Source organism: Sciurus vulgaris (assembly GCF_902686455.1).
Source record: "Sciurus vulgaris genome assembly, chromosome: 5".
In the NCBI taxonomy this organism is placed as follows: Eukaryota; Metazoa; Chordata; class Mammalia; order Rodentia; family Sciuridae; genus Sciurus; species Sciurus vulgaris.
Window position 1 is genome coordinate 62397297 of NC_136465.1, and position 17245 is coordinate 62414541.

The window sequence follows — 17245 nt, forward strand, 5'->3', positions numbered from 1 at the left end:
CTCATACATTGCTAGTGGGACTGCAAATTAGTGCAGCCACTCTGGAAAGCAGTATGGAGATTCCTTAGAAAACTTGGAATGGACCTACCATTTGTCCCAGCTATCCCACTCCTCAGCCTATACCCAGAGGACTTAAAATCAGCATACTACAGAGATACAGCCACATCAATGTTCATAGCGGCTCAATTCACAATAGCCAGACTATGGAACCAACCTAGATGCCCTTCAGTTGATGAATGGATAAAGAAACTGTGGTATATATATACAATGGAAATTACTCAGCTATAAAGAATAATAAAATTATGGCATTTGCAGGCAAATGGATAAAATTGGAGAATATCATGTTAAGTGAGATAAGTCAATCTCAAAAAACCAAAGGACGAATGATCTCACTGATAAGTGGATGATGACACATAATGGGGGGTGGGAGGGGGGCAAGAATGGAGGAAGGAGGGACTGTATAGAGGGAAAAGAGGGGTGGAAGGGGTGGGGGGGAAGGAAAAAAATAACGGAATGAATCAAACATCATTACTCTATGTAAATATATGAATATGCAAATGGTATGCTGTTACTCCATGTACAAACAGAAACAACATGTATCCCATTTGTTTACAATAAAAATAAATTTAAAAAAAATTCCAACTTAGTACAAATATTTATTCTTAAAAATGCCAGGAGGGTAATTGTTACTTAAATGGCAACAGACAGATTTTAAATATTTCAGAACAAATATGGTCATTATAATGATAAAGTTAAAACTATAATTTCAGTTCTCTACAAAATTGGTATACTTAAGAGAAGTATCTATCCTATCCTCCTCCTCAGACAAATGTTTTGAAAGAAAATACTGCTTATCCATCCATATGACATTTTTTTTCTTAACTAATACAGATACAATCTATAATTCTTGATTTAAAATCATTGATTTTCAGTTGATGGGAAGTATAATATTATTCAGAACTTTCTTCAAAATCAAACAAGTATAAAGAAAAAGAAGTAGCCAGACTAGGAAGCACATACCTGTAATCCCAGCAACTCAGGAGGCTGAGACAGGAGGATTGCCAAATTTGAGGTTAGTCTCAGCAACTTAGCAAGGCCCTAAGCTACTAAGTGAGGCACTGTTTCAAAATAAAAAATAAAAAGGGCTGGGGATATGACTCAGTGGTAAAGTTCAATACCCAGTAACAAAAAAAGTAATTCTGCTTTGTTTTGGACACTTCAAAATAGGAAAAGACTATACCCAATGAGGAAACATGGTATGAAAGATGCTAGGCAGCAAACTAGATATTCTACAAGAGGCATTTCTCATTGATAAACTAATTGGAAACAGAAAAAGTTATAAAAATGAAATTGTAAAGAAAAGTCTACATAAGAGCTATCACATTTAAATAAATTCCTGCTTTTGGGGACTAAGGGGAGAACATATTTGATATTTAAGAGATGTTTATAGATTTTTCTGTTATAAGAATTTAGAAACTATAGTATAAAGGATTGCACAAATATCAAATTAAGTATTAATTATCAAATCCTATCACTACAGTAAATAGACTCGAACCTGAAGAAAGATAACTCCAGTTCAAAGAATTAGTACTATCAGGTTAATCAAGAAAATCATAAATTTGCTTTACATATTAACCTTTATGTTAGTATTTATAGAATCTTTATACTAAAGTGCAAAATGATTTTAAACTATTTCACAAAAGAAATTTTATTATTATATATACTGGTCAAATCCTGGGTAACATCCCTGAGGCAGTTTCAGGCAGTTTCAGAAAGAGTTTCACAACAACAACAACAACAACAACAAATGGGCTGGCTAAGAAAATCATTACAAGTTCACAGAAGAATGGTTCAAAATAACTATAATGAATACCATTAGAGAGATAAATGAAGATACTATATTTATGAAACAAGAAAACACCTGTTATATGTTATTAAAGAAATAAAAAGAGAACAAGAATTCTCAGCAATTAAAAACTTGATAACTAAAATTCAATGTTCACTAGATGGGAGGTGATAAAAAAGTAAAGGAACTCTCCAAGAGAGCAAACAAGCAAAAAAGTATTGAAAATAGGAGAAAATCAGGGGGGAAGAAAAGACATTAACATAAGGAAAAATAAAGGTAGTGGTGGCCATAATAACAGAGTTTGGTTTTAGTATAAAATATTTGTGTGGCTATGATAATATAAAAATAAATTATTAATATGACCAAAACATAATTATGAGAGGAGGACTGAAGGAAAGCAACCTATCATGACAGAAATTCAATAAAATATTTCTAAAATTGATAAGTCATAAAATAGTATCTGAGCATGTCATTTAGAAATACAAAGATAAGTACTAGAGAAATCAGCTGGAAGACTGGAAAATGATAGCTTCTATAGAACAGAGAGCTAAGTAGGCCTGGGAAGGGAGTGGACTGGCATGCTGTGTTACAAACCTTGAAGTATCACTGACTTTTCATGTGTATTATTTGATGAAAATAAAAGTGCCTTGTGTGCTTCTGTACACTGAATCTATAATTTAAATTCATTTCGAGACCATTTCACAGGTATCCCAAATTAAGTATGTCTAACCCTAACCCACCTATTTTTTCAATCACTGAGTCCTAACAATTCTATGGCCAGGACAAGGGTGAAGCTTAGTAGTACAGTGCTTGCCTCACATGTGTGATGCTCTGAGTTCAATCCCCAGCACTGAAGAAAACAAGTGCTTAGAAGTCTAAATATCTTACAAGTCTGTGTCTCTCCATGCCCATTGCCATTTCCCTCCTCTATGCTACCACTACCTCTTGCAAAGACCACTGTAATAGCCTCCTTGTTTGTGTCTCTACAACAACTCTAACCCTCCTGCAATTTATTCCCTCCACAATGAACAGATTAATCAAGGGTTTGCACACAGTGGTCCACAGGCCAACTCCGTCTGTTTTGGTAAGGCCTTAGCTAAAAAAGTGTCTTTTATACTTTGAAATAGATTTAAAAACAAAAGAAGATCATTCTGGAACATGTTAAGTTATATAAACTTTAATTTTCAGTGTCCATAAATAAGGTTTAGTTAGAACACAGTCACACTCATTCCTTCACATATTACCTGTGGCTGCTTTGAGGCTACAAGAGCAAAGCTGAGCAGCTGTCACAGAAGTTCTGGCCTTCAATGACTAAAGTATTTACTATCTGATCTTTTACAGAAAAGTCTGTCAACCCTTATTCAGAAGTAGAGCTTTGACCACATCACTGTTCTGTTCAAAACACTTCTTTAGATTCCTAACTGCCTTTATGATCTAGTCAAGTGCTTAGAAGAAACTGGATATTCTGGTCCCTATTTAATTCTCTAGTCTTAAATTTTACCACTCCCTACTGACCAGGTAATTTCTAGCAATACTGTTGAGCTCATATTTTCATTTGCTTTCAGCTTTTTACATGTGGACAGTTTCTCTGCTTAGAACAGTTTCCTCACATCACTTGACTGACTTCTACTCGAGCTTCAAGTATCACTTCTGGGAAGTCCTGTTTAAGCCTCTATTGTTTCTGAAATATTATTTCCTGAATTGTAGTTTTATGTTCCCTTTCCTATATATCCCATTACAGTATTAACTCTGCGAGGGCTGCTAACCATGTCTCCATTATTTCCCACTGAATCTCAGAGCCTAAAATGGCACCTCAAACTAAGAAGCAGCCTAGTCGAAACAAAATAAATATTTAAATGAAGAAATGCTTCAGGATATTTAATGGACATATTGTTTTGTTACACTCCTTATACTTTCTGTTCATATAAAACAATGGTAATTACATTCCACATATTTAAACAAAAAGGAGTTATTGGGATGGAAAACTGATATTATGATAAACATTTTGTCAGCCCAAAGTACTGTTATCAAAGTGAGCAAAGCATCAGAAAGTGCATAACAATCATAGATCACATTTATATACTTTGACCTGATATGAATGTAAACACAGTCCATTTAAACTATGTATGTGTAACACAGGCTCTGACAAGTTTTTCAAATTCTCCTTCCTCAGTGTGATGGGTTGACAGATCTGACTCCATGAGAATGTTATAGGCCAGACTCCAAGGGAAATGACTAAACAGACTCCATTTTGCTCTGAGATTCCATGTTATGTAGGAAATAAGCTTCTCCCATGGGAACACCCCACCTCTGTGCCCATCATCAGTTACTTGGTGTGACATGTTTAATAATATACAATGGCAACTCCTATGTAGTAAAGAATTGCTCTCTTTTGATTCCTATTGCTCCTAAACAATGTACCATGTGAACAGTGATTGTGAGGATGTTAGTAACCATTCTTTAGTTTGTACCTAGGTAAGGGTCATTTTGACCCACTTTCCCCTCTGTCCATGATCTCATGATGTTAATGTGTAATTTCAAATCACAGTAACAGACACTTATGATTAATGTGATTTTTGGCATAAGAACCCCTACAATCCTGTGGTTGGGGCTGTTCTCCTAATAGCCATTTTTTGGGGCATTGTGTGAGACAGTCAGCTGGCCAGCTTAATAAAGACCCTCAAATTTGGACTTCTCAGTGGTGATCAGTCTGTTCTTAAGTTGCGCTCCATAACATTTGGAGGCCCCAGCGAGATCCTCGCTGCCTGGTGGGTAACCACCGCTCACCACTGACCTGGAAACTCCTGCAGAGGGGAGAGGCCACAACGTTGCTCCTGGGGAAGCCCTCTGAGAGACGTTCCTCAGCCCCAGGCTGCACGGTCTGTGGAGCCTGCCCCAGGACTGAACTAAATTCTCTGAGAGAGTCACCAGTTTCTGCACCCCTGAGGGACCGGTAAGTCTGTTTCTGGTGGATCCGCATCTGCGGACTCTAAGGAAGGCTGGACGCAGCATTACTTTCCAAGTCCGGGACTGGCAAGACGTTGCTCAGTTCCTCTGGTCTGGAATCTGGAGTGGCCACTTGTCTTTGGTGTCTTTGGTGTTTTATCTGTTCTGTGTTTGTTTGTCCTTTTATGTTTTTTTGTTGCCCTTAAGTGTAAGCATGGGTCAGTCTCCCTCATGTCAGTCATGTACTCCCCTCCAGTGCATGTTAACTAATTTCCAGGAATTCCAGAAGAGAACCAGTGACTACGGAACCTGCTGCAATGTCTTTTCTCTCTCTAAATTCTGTGAGAGAGAATGACCAACTTTTGAGGTCAGATGGCCCCCTCAAGGGACCACCAAATTATCTTTGGGCAGCCTGAACATACTGATCAAATGTTTTATAGTCAAATTTGGGGAAAAAAATGGTTAAAAGGGTTTTTAACCATGTTCACTGAAGGAACTGCTGCCAATAGGAACTTCCAACTATGGGAGTTGGTCCACCAAAATGCTAGGCTAAAATTTTGATGGCTGCTATCCAAGAGACCAGGAAAAATGGTTTGAACAAGACCCCAACCTGAGGGGGCTCTCCCAAGGAGACCAATGGAAACAGCTCCCTTGCTGCCTCTTCGGGAAACTCCTTCAGGGAAGGATAGGGCATAACCTTTGTCTATATTCTCTTAATTCCTTTTCATCTCTGACAAGAAGGACCATATTAGGATGGAGGCCAAAGACTTTTAAAAATTCAATTTTTTTTTGAATTCATAATTTCGATCTGGTGCACCTAGGTTAATTTTTTTATCAGACCTATTTTATCCAACTATAAAGTTTTCTTAATGCTGTTTCATTCAAAGGCCAGTTTACAAAGGTTAACTCTCAATCTAATGGGTTTTAAAAATAAGCTATAAAGTCTTTGTCCATCTGTTTATTTTATGTATATGTACACTAGTGTATTGTCATGTCTACATATATTTGGTACCAAAATTAACGTGTGAGCTCATAAATTAAAATTTTAAAAAATGAATCCAAATACTTTGATTTACATGACTTAAAAGGTTTTTAAACTGGGTAAACAAAAATATGTCTTTCAAGTTACTAACACAGTTTTGTTTCCAGGTGGTCAAAAAATAAATTTTATAAAATGTCTAATATCCATTGTTTCTAGGTTTTTCTTCAACAGGAAAGAAATGACTGATATGGCTCAATACAATTCTCTGATAACTTGACTTTTTAAAAAAATAACTAAATTAGATTTAACATATATGGGATTGATCATGGATGTGTTTGTTAGAGACATCTGATTGGTTTAGAGAGTTAAAATGCTAACTGTTAAATATAACATCAAGTACTCTTAACTCCTTAAATTCCACAGGGTAACATACTTAAAACATTTTTGGTGTTTACATAAATTGGTAAATAAAAAAGGGTTTAAATTTACTTTATGTTATCACTAAAAACATGATTACTAAAAGTCTTAACAGGTATTATTCTATATAAAGGGTCCAAAAGTTTCAACTGTATTTAAGTAGAGTTCTGTAAGTAACAAAGTATTTCATTGGATTAAAATGGAGTAATTTATCTGAATTAAGAGATTTATAAAGATTGTTTCAGAATATAAATTTTTAAAAGGGGATCCACAGATTAAAACATTACAACGTTTTAGATATAAAAATATATTTAATAAAAATGTTTCTAGATAAAAAAAAGTCTTTGTGATAAAATAAGACTGTAATACATCTAAGTAAACAACAGTGTCTAAGTGATTAAAAAATGTTAATAAGAGTAAATTTTGAAAGGTTTACATGTATATGTAAGTAACACAACAGTTAAAACTATTCAAGATTTTTCCTAAGGTCAAATATTAATGTACTGATATAAACCAAAGTTTAGTCTATACGCTGAAATGACCAATAATTCTTAAAATATTAACTTACTCTTAACAGTGTGTCTGTCACATTTTATTCTCTAGAGCAACTAGTCTTAAAAATTGGGGGTTTGTACAACTCTGGTTAAATAGCAACTGTTAGAGCACTGTATTACATTACAAAGTCTAAATTTTCTTTAAAAGTTAAACATGGTCAATATAAAAACATCAATGTAATTATGATTCTATTATTCTTATTCATAAATTAAATGTGTTCGTATCTTCCAGGTATGCAAGTCTTTAAAAGATTTTAAAGAACATTTTATCAAGCTGGTGTTCTCTACCTAAAGTTGTAATGGTAATTTTAAACTTATCAGAATAAGAAATTTTATTGGGGATTTATTTATATCATTTAGTGTTCTGTAACTGGACCTGAACCCTATGTTACCTTCTGCACTGGGATAAAAATGTAAATGTATTTCTAAAATATAATGAGAGTCTGATCTGTTTAAAAGTTAATATCATGAAACAGGAAAACATTTTGCCACTTTACTACACAAAAGGAAAGCTAAAAGCTCTCTCAGCTTTCTTTGAATTCCATTTTGTATTTTCCTTGTAAACTCTGTTAACTGTTGACTGATTAATGTTTTACAGAGGTACTGTTTCAAGAATAATCTAAATTAATTTGTGATAATAAGCCATCACCTATAGGACAGATAATGTAGACCCCAGTTTAATAAAAGTGGGTAAATGACTATAAAGTCATAGACATTAAAGTTAAAACCCAGTACTCTTACTGTATGACTGGTGAAACTGACTTGCTGGATGTTTAAGATCAAAACCTAAAGATTGAGATTAAAATAAAGGGGTCAAGAGAATCAATATTTGGCTCTTGCCCTCAGAGTCAGCCTAAACCCAGGGAACAAGAGAACTTCTCTAAGGAGCTTTGCAACTCTGGGCCACACAACCTTCTGATCAGGGAGACTGGTGTGACCACTAGAGGATAAGAAGCCAATCAGTGTACCTGCTGCAGAGGAAGGTCCTTGGGAAAGGGAGACATCCCTAAAAGGAAGCCACCTTATCAAGGAGACCCTACCAGGTGAATGGCACTAAAGGAGCTAAGAAGCTGCTCTCAAGTTTCCCAAGAGTGACCCCTGTGGGAACTCAGCTGACTCTTAACAGTAGATAGGAACAAGGTCAATTTGACAAGCTTGGTCTTAAACACCTAGCAAAACAGTTAAAACCAAAACACAGTCATTCCTGGACATTTTAAAAATAAAACAATAGTTATTTTCATGTAACTTAAGATGTACCCTTGTGTAAGCCCCCAAAATAAATAAAACTGAAGGTAACAAAAACAAAGGGATCTCTACTAAACAAAAAGATCATGCCAGTAAAAAGATATTTTACAAAAATCAGATGACATTGAGTAACCTAACTAAATGTTGTGCTTACATTCCTGATAACTCCGACAGTTTAAAGACTTACAATTAAGGCCTTATCCTCTCCAGTCTTGTTAGACTTTGTTAGGCCTTTTTATGGGAACAACCTCTCAAGCTCTTCCACCTCCTGGTAAGAAGAGATTATTAATTTCTACCAGCTTCATGATATTCATTGACATGTTCCAGATGCTATTTATTTTGTACTCATGGTTTTTTGTTTCTTTCACAGAACAAGACTTTTACCCCTAGAAAGGAACTTTTTACTGCTTGCCCAACCCCACATCGCCTCCCTCTCAGCTCGAAGCAGCAAGAGCGGTCATCACCCTTTTTCCTTACAGCAGTAAAAAGTCCCTAAAATTAGAGGGGTAATAATAAAAATTTTAAAAAGACAGTCAATATAGATAAATTGGGCTAAATCACAAAAATAAGGGCCAGTTTGGGTCCAGAAAGTTGGAGGCAAATGACCTCTGAGAGATTAAAATGTTAATGCTTTCAGAGCCCTTCCTCCACCCTTACCAAGAACCTGCTCCTGTTCTAACCTGGGGTTAAGTCTCTCTAACAGGTTCAACTTATGAGAGAACCAGCCCCAAGAGACCACTGATTTCCAACACCCATTTCTGTCAGAGGACTATGTCTACATCAAATTGTTCCAGAGAAAGGACTAATACCCGGCTGAAATGGAAGGGACCTTACTCACAACATGGACTCATCACATCCGAGTCAAGAAAACAGAAAAATGGACAGCCCTCAGAGACCCCAACCACCATCTAAAGATAAGACTAAAAAAATGTTAAACATGTTTTTTCTCTTGCTTGAACTGTCAGGAATAACTCCATGTTTAGTCCTTCAACTTTCTGAGATTACCAAATGGGATAAATTCTGTGTTACTGTTCACATCATTCCCCAGGTGTACTATTATGATAAAGAGGAAAGAAGAAAACATATGGGACTACTATCTAAACAAGCAGCCCCTGTCTTAGTACCACTCCTAGCGGGAATAGGTATAGTGGGCTCCACAGCTGTAGGAACCACTGTCCTGATTACTGGAAACCAGAATTTCAAAACTTTAAGTAGACAAATAGATTTGGACTTAAATACGGTAGAGATAGAATCCAGTCTGTTAAGCTAATGGTGTTGCACACTCACTATAATCACCTAAACACTATTAATAAATCAGTGATTTGATTATGTACAAAAAACCAGTGGGGAATGTGATGGGCTGACAGATCTGACTCCATGAGAATGTTATAGGCCAGACTCCAAGGGAAATGACTAAACAGACTCCATTTTGCTCTGAGACTCCATGTTATGTAGGAAATAAGCTTCTCCCATGGGAATACCCCACCTCTGTGCCCATCATCAGTTACTTGGTGTGACACGTTTAATAATATACAATGGCAACTCCTATGTAGTAAAGAATTGCTCTCTTTTGATTCCTATTGCTCCTAAACAATGTACCATGTGAACAGTGATTGTGAGGATGTTAGTAACCATTCTTTAGTTTGTACCTAGGTAAGGGTCATTTTGACCCACTTCCCCCCTGTGTCCATGATCTCATGATGTTAATGTGTAATTTCAAATCATAGCAATAGACACTTAATGATTAATGTGATTTTTGGTATAAGAACCCCTACAACCTTGTGGTCGGGGCTGTTCTCCTAATAGCCATTTTTTGGGGCATTGTGTGAGACAGTCAGCTGGCCAGCTTAATAAAGACTCTCAAATTTGGACTTCTCAGTGGTGATCGGTCTGTTCTTAAGTTGCACCCCATAACACTCAGAAACTCTGGAATTTGTACACTTCCCACTCTTAAGTCAGCAAATCAAACAGTAAGCCTAGATGTTCAACAAGTATAATATCTTTATTCTCTCTCAACTTTTATGTTCACCAGTTTATGTTGCCATTATACCTTTTTTTGAAAATGAAGTGGGTATATTTCATACAAATATAATAATAGAGGTTAAAGCTAGGTGTATACAAATATAGATTTAAAAGTCATCTTTGCCATTTGCTATATGCTCTTCAACAAGTTAACCTCTTAACCCTTGGTATCTTCAACTATAAGACGGAGATAAATAATAGGAGTGCTAACTCATAGACTATTATAAGAATTGAATGAGGTATTACATATGAAGTGCTTAGCATTTAACATAGAATCTAGCGAACAATAATACCCAAGAAATGGTACCTATTAAATTGATACTATCCTTGTATGGGTCTACTTTAATAATTATGGAACTGGAAGCTTATGCTTTAACTTCCTTCAGTCAATGCAATAGCCAACATGTGATAGTCCTTTTTCTTCAGGAAAGAAAGGAAAGTAGTGGTGATAATGTAACTATAGAAAATAAATATTTAGAACGCTGTACCTTTTTTTAGGAATGTTACTCCCAGAAGAAATGTTAGCAAGTACTTTGGAAGAAGACGTCCTCTCCAAGTCAGACTGCTTTTAAACACATAAAGGTATTTAAAAAATTAGAAGTTTCAAAAAACTTTAAATACAAAGAAAAAAGGCACAAAATCTCAGAATGACAATCTGTCCTCTTGACTAAGTAGATCATCATATAAATCAATTGAAAATAAGCTCTCAAATTATCAACTTCTAAAATTCTAAAGGCAATTAAAAATACAACTCAATAGCCAGGTGCAATGGCACACTCCTATAATCCCAGCTATTCTGGAGGCTGTGGCAGGAGGATCACAAGGTCAAGGCCAGCAACTTAGTGAGGCCTCATCTCAAAATAAAAAAGCTAGGTATGCAGCTCAGTAGCAGACACTTGCCTAGCATGCTCAAGGCCCTAGGTTTAATCCCCAGTACCAAAAAAATAAAACACAAAAATACAGCCCAATGTTCCACTGCTCCAAAACTGCTAAATGATTAAAAGAATATTCTAAAACACAGTAAGAGCCCAAGTCACAAAACTGATGCAATTACATTCTGAATACTTTAATAAAGCAGAAAAAGTACACTAGAAAGTTTAATTCACCTACGTATCTACTTTCCACATTCTAATTAGCTAATGTCCACCTGTGAGTTAATTAAGTCCTTAATCTGCAATAGCTTTCTAAGATCCCAACAAAGCACGTAAGAGAGAGGCTGTGTGTGTGTTTGTGTGTGTGTGTGTGTGTGTATGTGTGTGCGTGTGTGTATGTATGTGAGTAGTGTAGCTTTAATGAGAATATTTAGGAAGTAAGCTTATTTTTCTATCAACTGTATTATAAATATATGAAAACTCTAAGCTAAATTAGTTACCAAATAGGTTTAAAAGAATCAAACTAAGTTTTTTTCCTCAAATACTTCTAATTCTTCTAATAGCTCCAGAAATCACATATCAGATTTTACTCTGTTCATATCATTTCTCTTTCCAATTTATGATTTGTTATATGTGCATTTTCTTCTTCATATAAAGGGAAATTAATATAACGTTTTAAAACGAGAGTTGCATCAATAAAAAAAAGAAAGAAGAACCACCTCTTTAAAACAAACCTTCTCTGCAGTTAATTCAGTTGGTATTTGATTAGAAGAATGCTGTTCAGTGCCTGAAGATACAGTTTTAGAACTGAAAAATAGTAAAATTAAATTATCTCAAATGTGAAAATGCAATTATCTAATCATGAATCATCATACCCCCCCACTCTCTCAGAAAAGCAGATGAGATTATATTACCCTTTCCTTTTAAAATTATCTGGATGACTTTTAAAAGTGATTTCTTTTCCCAGAAAAGAAAGATATTTTAAAGAAAAAAATGATACAGAACCAATAACATGCAAAGGTATTAAAAAGTAGGCAATAAGTTCATTCCCTTCCTACCTTCTACACATGAGAAGGAAATGTGGTATATGAACTCTTCAGCATTCATTTCAATGCTACTTAATCAATGGGAAAGATGTTCTCTAATGGTCAGCTACTTCCCATCAACCAAGAAAATATTCTGTGATTTATCTTTTCCCCAGATTCCCTTTCCTCCAAATTAACTAAAGTAAATATGCAAAAACAGGCAACTCATTTTACCTGAGTTGTACCTAAAATTGGAATAATTTGAATCATTGAAACAGCAACAACAACATCAAGAACCCATAATTAACAGGGAAAAAATAAAAACTGAAAAATGAACCTTGGCAGAAGAAACTTCCTTGGACACAACTCTTCATTAGCTTGAAGGATAAGACTCTGAGGAGATTCTGTATTGGCTTTATCAAGCCAATTTCTACCCTATTGAAAGCAAAAATAATCTTAATGCATAGTTGAGAAAAATTAAGTGAAACAGGTAGACTTCTACACTGTTTACCTTTTTCGTAAGGGTGCAAATCTTTGCAAATTTGTTATGCCCGGGAACTTCTACCAAAAATCCTTCAGTTATGAGGTGACGGGAAAAGGCCTTCCACCAACTTTCTGTTTGATCCTTACCAGTGCCAAAAAAACTGTGACTACGATATTTATCTGCAATACGCTGAGAACTCTGAAATCAGGAATAAAATTAATATCTAAAAATGCTTATTCAATTAAATAGACTAAATAAAAAACAAACCCATCCATTGATTCTTTGGATTTAACCAAAAAAATTCAACCTTAACAGTTTTTAAATTTTTAAAGTAAATTTTTAAACTTTTTTAGTTGCAGATGGACACAATACCTTTATTTTATTTATCTTTATGTGGTGCTGAGGAGCAAACCCAGAGCCTCACATGTGGTAGGCAAGCACTCTACCACTGAGCTACAACCCCAGACCCCTATAAAACTTTTATACCTATCCTGCTTGTTCTGAGTATCCAACTTATATAGTATTCCTTCTATATTTTAAATAATCACAGAAATAGTCACATATAACTGAGGTGCACTTCCCAATGTATTAGTTTAAATATGTGTTTAGAATATTTAATCTCTGCTCTTTAGACCTTCGAACAACATACATTATTGTTTAAAAAGATGATCACAATCTACAGCTCAAGTTCAGAACAATGAGCGCTAAAATACAATGTGACACGATAGTCCTGTAACAATTCATGTCTTCCATGCATGGTTCTTTTTACTGTGCATTTCTTCATTATATCCTATATAGCTTATTTAATCATTTATGATTTATTTGCTTCACTGAGATATAACAAGGAAAACAAGTGCATGCTAAACAGCTGATTTTTTTAAAGGTATTTTCCCCTAAGTGATGAGAGAATTCTTATAGGAGATCCTTCACAGCAACAAGTTCTAGAAACACTGGGAAATTCAGTCTGTCATATGCAATTTGCTTATCCTCTAACAGAGAGGGCTCTACCCACCTACACTCCCTATAAAGTACTTTTCCATTCACATCACCCTCTTTCTGCCTCTTTCATTCATCCTACACATTTAAATATCAGTTTAAATGTATGGTAATATATGAACAGAAGGTTTTATAGACAATTATTCCTGTCTAATGTACTTGAGATGAATATGGCAGATTATAATTCAAGGGTCATCTTAACCTCAATCCACTTCTACTGCCTAATCTCAGAAGTCACAAACACTATTTCTGGAACTCTTTCAGCCAGGGCTCTGGATATGATTTAAGTTCTGCTCATCAGATGTATATTTGCATGATATGCAAAAGCAAAGTGCGAGGCAAAAGCTATTCCTCTACTAGTTTGTAGATAATATATAATTGCAAGGTTTGTTTTTTATGAACATTAGCAAGGAACCCAGCAAACAACTATTAGCTTTGTAAGTATCAAGAGGCATTCATTTTGTTGATAGAGATTACAGCAAGCACATTGTGGTTCTCAGAGCCAGCAAAAACAGAACCTTCCCAAGTGCTACTATGGCTTCCAGTTCAGTGCAATTTGGAGTAAAGTATCAGAGCAGTAGCTTCCCAAGTTGAGAGCTTCCTGGTCACAGAAGAGATAGCTGTTCCTTTGATGGACTACTTTGCAAAGTAATCTTATCAATAATGTCCTAAGTCACTTAATACACTTTCTGTTTAAATTAACTAGAATGATCATTAGCTTTCTAATACAAGTACTATATTTTAGGTTATATTTATGCTATAAAAAAACATTCATCCCTTCAATATGTGAAGAGATGATTATATTATAAATACTTCGATATAACATGCAGCCTAAAATTTTAGAATTGGGAAGATAATTCAACAGTTTTACATTTTATCTATGAAAGTTTAACAACCAATGTATATACAAATCCAGGGGTCAAAATTAAAAGAATATCTAGGATAAGTTGCAATAGACATAATACAGGGAACTGAAGGCTCTATTAAAAATGTTTTGGCTTTATCCAACTAATGAGAACATAATGGTTACAGGGTTATCATTTTGTAATTCTAAAAATGTGATTTTTTTTCTTTTTTTTTTTTTTTTTTTTTTGTGGTGCTGGGGATCGAACCCAGGGCCTTGTGCTTCTAGGCAAGCACTCTACTGACTGAGCTATCTCCCCAGCCCAAAAATGTGAATTCGAAACAGGTTTGTTTACACATTTATGTCATTTACTACCATTTCTAAGGCATAGATTTCCAAAATAGCCTAAATATGGTATATCCCTCATAAAAAGGAAGCTAGATGAAACAAAGTAAAGGAGGATAAGTTCCCACCAGAGAGAGAGACATCAGTGCCTAGATACTGGGATACAAATAAATGTTTCCAACAGGAGTAATTAACAGTCTGTAATTGCTCTCTATTAAATTTTTAAAATAAAAATAGAAGTCTTATTAAAACAGCTAAGTGATGAATTTTAGTAGCATGATGATTATATTTATAAAAGTGTTATTAGAACAAGATTTAGCAAAATAAAACAACTAGGTAAAACATGGCACCTTTTTTTCTTATCCACAATCTTTGTCTATGCTAACACTCACCTTGGGTTGATTTGAATAGACTGTTTAATAATCAAACATCATATATGTAGGATGAACAAATCTACAAACCTCATGTATAAGATGAGGACTATAGTTAATAAAACACTATTATATTTGGGATTCCTGCTAAATGAATAGATTGTAGCTACTCTTGCCACAAAAACAAACAAAAAATTGGTAATTATGTTGAGATGATGGATACATTATTTTGCTTCACTCCAGGAACTATTTTATTAAATTTATATACCCCAAAACATCATGCTGTTTACCTTAAAAATAGACACAATAAAATTTATTTAGAAAAATAAGTGAAGTAAAAGAAAATATCATAGAATTTCAAAACTGAAAGGAAAATTGAATCTGTTTGATCTATCTTAAGTCACTTTTTCTTATATTGCTAACAAATAATTAGAGGTTCAAACATGCTATGCCATGTCCCACTGTGTCTTTGTACTACAGCTAGGATTAGAACACAGGTCTCCAGACAACTGGTTCCAAATTTTTATTAGTTTTACATGCACTCTGCATGCATGCACACACACATACACACACAACCAATACAGATATATAGGTAGGCTCTTGAGTTAGATGACCTGGGTTTAAGTCACTGCTCTGGCAAGTTACTTAACTATGCTTCTATGGCCTGGCTTGATACACAAGTATAATAATAGTTTCTATGTCTTGGGGATATTATACAGATTAAGTGAGTAAGTAGGACAAATCCTGTCTCAGTAATATTAACTTTCTTTTTACTAGTTAACCAATGATCCTTTAACTCAACCTGAATTTCCTAATCTAACAGTTTTGATCTCCTCTGGAACACTTGCTAACAGTCCTGTACATCTGCTATGGGGCTCATTTTTACTGTAGGATATTCTACTGCTTATAAACTAGTAACACCAAAGGTATTAAGTTGCCTAACTAGCACTTTCTAGTTCTCTAGACACTAAAAATTACTCTTATAGATCATCCTTTCCTAAGCAGAAAGAAACTGAATTTGTGTACATCTACTAGTATGACGTAATAAGACTTCCTGATTAGTCAGGAGTAACTGTCTTTTCCCTTTATGATTAATAATCATTGTGAATACTGAGTACTATGTGAATAAATTTATGCTGTCTTGTTTCTATGGTAATAGCCATGCAGAGAATAAAGTATCTCTGTTCTTTGATAAAGAGCATTTTTGTTTTTAAAGAAATCATATATTCCCTTTTCAATTAGAAAAGGGAATATATGGAACCAAATGGAACCAAGTAACTTAAAAAAAAAAAAAAAAAAAAAAAGAATTAAAGTGAAATATAGTAAGAACTTTCAACAACAAATGATGGATGATTTCTCACACTGAGCAAGGAATCCTCCATTAATTGCTTAAGTGTTCCAGTTAACTTAATTCTCCAGGTTATCTACTGTCAGATACTGCTTGGAATGGGAAAGTTGCTATTGAGAGAATAAAGGGATTTGAGCATTGATTTTTAAGGAGGGCACAATTTTATACATACATCACTTGTCAACCAACAAAACAACAAATTCTATTATCTGTGTATCATTTGATTTAAAGATACAAATCTAGAACTGTATTTAATAAGCATAATAAACACAAAAGGCACTGTCAGGAAAGCTGTTTGTCCTTCCTGATTCTGGCACAGAGTAACAGTATGGCCAAGACCAAGTCATTTTAAAACTACCTTTCAACTAGAATAAAATAAAATTATAGTGCCAAACAGTCCTTTTGACAACTTTTGGCACCAAGAATCTACACTTCTATGGGATGTAGTCTGAAAAAGGAATTTTCATCTCATTATTTTCCTTTGAAAATTAGGTTGGAAAAACAAGGGTCAACAAAACTAAGGCATATCTTTGGATGTGGAAATCTAATTGATGAATAAGAGTTGGAATAAAGAGAACTGACTAGCCAGTGTATACCACCTGAAATATGAGTTTCTGATAAGTAATTCTCTGTCTCAGTATCTGACAGAGATAAACAAAATATAAAAATCTTGCCACTTTTCCAAATTAACTTCTTTAAAACTCACAATTACTTTTTGTAGTAATTCTTTCTGCTGGGAGAAGCATTGTTCTCCATCCTTCCTCCTTCATTCTATCTCCAAATGTCCAAATCAACTACACCTCTCAAAAATCTACTCTATCCCCCATAAAATAGAAAGCTCCAATGAAATCGTCACAAAGACTTTTCTATTCCCGTAAGAACACTCTCCCCAGAACTTCAATCTGTTCATATATCCTTTACTTCTTTCTATACTATATTATACTTATT

The 17245-nt window shown here is 34.7% G+C and overlaps 1 protein-coding gene across 6 annotated transcripts in view; it reads right to left on the bottom strand.

Moving 5' to 3' along the window:
• WRN (WRN RecQ like helicase) overlaps window positions 1-17245 on the bottom strand; it is a 132674-nt gene that overhangs the window by 34821 nt on the left and 80608 nt on the right. For 3 of the 6 annotated variants that reach the window (XR_013763849.1, XM_079140206.1, XM_079140210.1), the window contains 4 exons: window positions 12421-12591; window positions 12247-12344; window positions 11619-11691; window positions 10501-10577 (listed from right to left, as the gene is read on the bottom strand). Coding sequence is in view for 5 of the 6 variants with exons in the window: in XM_079140206.1 (XP_078996332.1) it covers window positions 10501-10577; window positions 11619-11691; window positions 12247-12344; window positions 12421-12591 (419 nt within the window). In the remaining variant the exon portion in view is untranslated. The remainder of the gene's footprint in view (window positions 1-10500; window positions 10578-11618; window positions 11692-12246; window positions 12345-12420; window positions 12592-17245) is intronic. The other 3 variants (XM_079140207.1, XM_079140208.1, XM_079140209.1) reach the window with 3 other exon arrangements.